The sequence below is a fragment of the Lipotes vexillifer genome, unplaced genomic scaffold, assembly GCF_000442215.2.
Source record: "Lipotes vexillifer unplaced genomic scaffold, Lipotes_vexillifer_v1.1 scaffold1701, whole genome shotgun sequence".
NCBI lineage: Eukaryota > Metazoa > Chordata > Mammalia > Artiodactyla > Lipotidae > Lipotes > Lipotes vexillifer.
The window spans coordinates 516,691-520,866 of record NW_006794217.1 but is presented as its reverse complement, the minus strand read 5'-3'; the positions used below and the strand labels follow the sequence as shown (position 1 = coordinate 520,866).

At 66.4% G+C, this 4,176-nt stretch overlaps 1 protein-coding gene across 2 annotated transcripts in view; it reads left to right on the top strand.

Annotated features, from left to right (window-relative positions):
- The window catches only part of ADAP1 (ArfGAP with dual PH domains 1), a 63,034-nt gene that overhangs the window by 24,880 nt on the left and 33,978 nt on the right, over positions 1 to 4,176 (top strand). For both annotated transcript variants that reach the window (XM_007467071.1, XM_007467070.1), the window contains exon 2: positions 3,519 to 3,649. In XM_007467071.1, the coding sequence (XP_007467133.1) occupies positions 3,519 to 3,649 (131 nt within the window). The remainder of the gene's footprint in view (positions 1 to 3,518; positions 3,650 to 4,176) is intronic.

The window sequence follows — 4,176 nt, the reverse complement described above, 5'->3', positions numbered from 1 at the left end:
TGGCTGTCGGCTGGGCCTGGGGGCACGTGGGTCCCCCTGCTCGCGCTTCACTGGCCAGACTCGGGTCCCGCGGCCACGCCGAGCTGCAGGCGAGGCCGGCAAGTGTCGGCGCCGTGACCCCGCGGAGGGGCAGACGCTGGTGAGCCAGCAGGTGCTGGGGGCCGGGCCAGGGTGGGCCGAGCTGGAGCAGCCCCTGGAACCCCCAGGACGAGCGGTGCGGCTGGACCGGCCGGGCTGTGGTGGCCGCCGGGCAGGGAACCTCTGTGCCCAGAGCTGTGCTGTCAGTGGCCTCGGGACGCACAGCCCGGAATGGCGGAGGGGGGCACCTGGCGTTTGGCAGGCGGGTGTGACACGGCCGCGGGGTTCAAGCCGGGAGTCCTCCGGGGTCCCGGTGAGCGGCTGGGTGCCGGGAGCTCGGGCAGGGGTGCCACAGCCCCTCCCCCTGCCCCAGTTCAGTTTTCTAGAGGTCCTGTCCCCGTCCCCATTGCAAGTGGGTTCCTGCACCACGGGACATGCAGCGGCCACCCCGCTCGGGCCCCGGGTGCCTGTCTTCTCCGTCCACTTGCTCTCGGACATGCTAGCTTTCCGTCTGGATTTCCTCACTTCCGCAGAGGGGGCACTGCTGCTGGACCCGGTGGGGGGTGGGGGATCGAGGCTGCACTGGGTGGGCCGCGGGGCGGGCTGGGCTGGGGCCTGGCGGGGGGACCCCGGGTGGGTGCTCTCCTGGGTCCTCTTTGCAGCAGCCAAGTGGTTTCTTGAAAGTGACACGTGGGGAAGCACGTCCTAAAGATGAAGGGCTGACGTAGCGCGTCGGCTCCTGCAGACGCACGTTTTCCGCCGCCCCACGAGCTAGTGAAAGCTGGTCATGAGTGGGGGTCTTCTGTCCAAGAGCCCTTGGGTTGGAGGTCTTCTGGTGCTCCCTGGCCCCCCGTATTTCCTTCCCCCCACTCCCCAGAGGCTCAGAGCTGGGGCATGCGGCCTCCTCCCTACCCAAGCCCCCCGTGCCCACCCACCAGGGTCCTCACACACCCGTGCGCCCCAGTACATCGGGGGCCCGGCTTGTGGCCACTGCCAAGCCCTTGCCACCAGAGTATCTCCCCGGGTCACATTCAGGGCAGCGGGGTGGTGGCCTCTCCCTGGCATCCCCGCAGCGGTCACCCTGGGGCAGCAGGAGGGAGCTTGCAGGCCCCCCCACCCACGGACGTTCCGGGGGCCGAGACAGCCCGTGGTGGACAGGGACCTAAGTGCCAGGACGGGCCGACCCCGGGGAGTGAGAGGCGTCGCGAGGGGTGCATGGGGCCCGGCCGTGGTTGGGGAGGCCCGGGGGGGACGTGTGAGCTGGGGCGGGGGAGAGGTCCCCAAGGCCCCACCCAGCGAGTTGACGTGATGAGCGTCTGTGTGCCCAGCGGGCAGAGGCTTGGCCGGGGGGACGCAGGGCAGCAGGGCGCGAGGCTGGGAGTCGGGAGGATGGAGGGGCCCCTCCGCTCACAGCCCTTCTGAGCTGGGGTGAGGCCTGAGACCCCCGGGTCTCTGGGCTGCCCCGACCCGTGCTGGCCCCGGTTGGGAGCCACCGCTGTCAGCCAGCCCCATGCAGGGGGGAGGCAGGGCAGGGGCCCCCCCGGAGGCCTCGGAGCGCCTGCCTCTGCGTCCCTGGGCGGGGCAGCCCCTCCCCCGCCGCCCAGCTGCAGCCGAGCCCCCGACCCCGTGAGCGGCCAGCACCCCTCATTAGGAGGCCGGGCTCGCTGGTGCCTGCAGCGCCCCGTGGAGAGTCTGCCGAGAGTCTGAGGCAGGGGCCCTCGGGATGACACGGCCTTTTGACTCCTGAAGCTCCTCTGTTCCACGTGCCACCTAGACTGTGTGTTGCGGGCCGGAGACCTACCTCCCTGGCTTCCAGTTTCTTCCGCAAGACCCTAGGGCGGTCACACCCCGTGCGGCCTCGGGACTGGATGGCTGTGAGCTGGGCCGTGAGTGCCAGAACGGGGCTTTTCCTTCCCCCGAGCTCGCCTGCCCATCCCGCCAGCCGCCTGGGCCCCTGTGTCTGCGAGCTGACCCTTCATTCCATGCAGGCAGGGAGGTGTGTCTGGGGCCCAGGGCCCTGGGCTGGAGGGGTCTTGACCCAGGAACCAGAGGTGCCTGCCACCCCTACGGATCCCCCCGCCCCAACCACACACACACGCATGCTGTGTGGGCCTGTGGCTGGTGTTTGGTCTCTGAGGAGGGCTCTGACCCTCTGGCACCAGGGTGGATTCTTGGGGGGGTCCCTAAAGGGAGGTGCAGGGCTGTGTCCTCAGTAGGGTTGGAGGCCTGGGCCGGCCCCCCCATGGGTACAGCCACCTCCCAGCCTTGTCTTTCTTTTTTTTTTTTTAATTTATTTTTGGCTGAGTCCGGTCTTAGTTGCGGCACGCAGGTTTTCTCTTCTCTAGGTGTGGTGCACAGGCTCCAGGGTGCGTGGGCTCTGTAGCTGCGGCACGTGCGATCTTAGTTCCCTGACCAGGGATCGAACCCGCGTCCCCTGCATTGTAAGGCAGATTCTTTACCACTGGACCACCAGGGAAGTCCCTCAGCCTTGTCTTATCACAGAAGAAAGTGTCCTCCTGACCTGGGGCTGGGGCATCCACGTGCTGATCCCAGTGACCCCCGGGTCTGTGGGCTCCCAGGCCCCTCGGGTGGCAGTGACCGCAGGGTGGGCTCAGTGCTGTGCTCTCACACGGGCGTGGGGGGTGTTTGTTAGTTTAGGGGCTGGGTACAGACCAGCCCCCTAAGGGCTCACAGGGAAGCCTGCTCAAGCTGGTGGCCCTCGGCTGGGAGCCACTGGGCATCTTGATTTAGACCAGTCCGATCCAGAAGCTTCCCTGAGAGACGAGAAGCCTTTACTGGACGACCCGTCCTCTCCAGAGAAAGCCTCCTCCGTAGGACCCCTTTCCGCGGCCCAGCTGCTCACGCAGTTACCACGTGGACGCACAGATGGGGATGCACTGGGGGCTCGGGCGCCAGCACCCACTTACCCTCCGCCCAGCTGAACAAGCATCACGTCCTTCACTGTCTACGGTGCCGCGGTCCAGTTGAAAAATTTCAAACCTCTCGAAGTGTGGACACGATTGGGCCTCCCCAGCCCCGCCCGAGCCACATTCTGCTTTTTCTGTTGCCTCAACTGCAGGACGTGACACGTGTTGGCGTGCCCTGGTCACGCCTGCCGGATGGGTGCTGATCATGGGTTCTCATCAGCACGTCGCCCCAGTGTCTCCCGCACTACTGTGGTCACTCAGGGTCCCCTCAGTCCCCGGGAGCAGCTAGGATGATGGGGTGGGGCTGCTCCTCTGTGCGGGGGTCAGGGACCCCCACTCTGGGCCCCCAGAGCCTGTGAACCTGGTCTCCGGGCCGGCCTCCCATTGCACAGACGAGACCAAGGCCAGAAAGGGAGGGGGCCTTCCAGCCCTGTGGGCCCTGGTCCAGTGTTCTGTCCCCTCTGGGGGATCCTCGGGGTCAGCACCCCATGAACGTCTGGCCTTGTCTTCCAGATCCTGACTGGGCCTCATACACCCTAGGGGTGTTCATCTGTCTGAGCTGCTCTGGAATTCACCGAAACATCCCTCAGGTCAGCAAGGTGAAGTCCGTCCGCCTGGACGCCTGGGAGGATGCCCAAGTGGAGGTAAGGCCAGGCAGGGGTGCCAGGTGGGGAGGGGAGGACACAGGCCTGTCCCGTTGCCCTGGGTGACCTCGGCCCCACCCTCTGGGTCATGACACCTCGGAGGTCGCTCCATCTCTGGTGCCCCAAGGGCGCCTGGGCTGTCAGGGATCCCAGGCTGCGGGGAGACCATCCACAAGTGTTGGGAGGCCAAGGGGCCAGCAGCTGGACCTCGGCCCTCCTGTGCCGCTGCCCCCGCCCTGTGCATCCAGTCCCAGGACTGACTCTCCCTGCCTCCCTCTTGCGGCAGCTGCAGAGTGAATGAACGAGCGAGCGAGTGCGGGAGACTGTTGATCCCTCTCCATGCGTAGTTCCCATGGTCCCATTTCCCCACACCTGGGGCATTCTGGTGCTCAGGCAACACCGCATATGGAGCAGCTGTGCAATGGGACAGGCCCTCTTGTTCGGGTTTTATTGCTATTAACCTTATGGAGAGTCGCAGAAGGTAACGAAAGTCAAGCCCTTCACTGAGCCACCCACCCACCCATCCA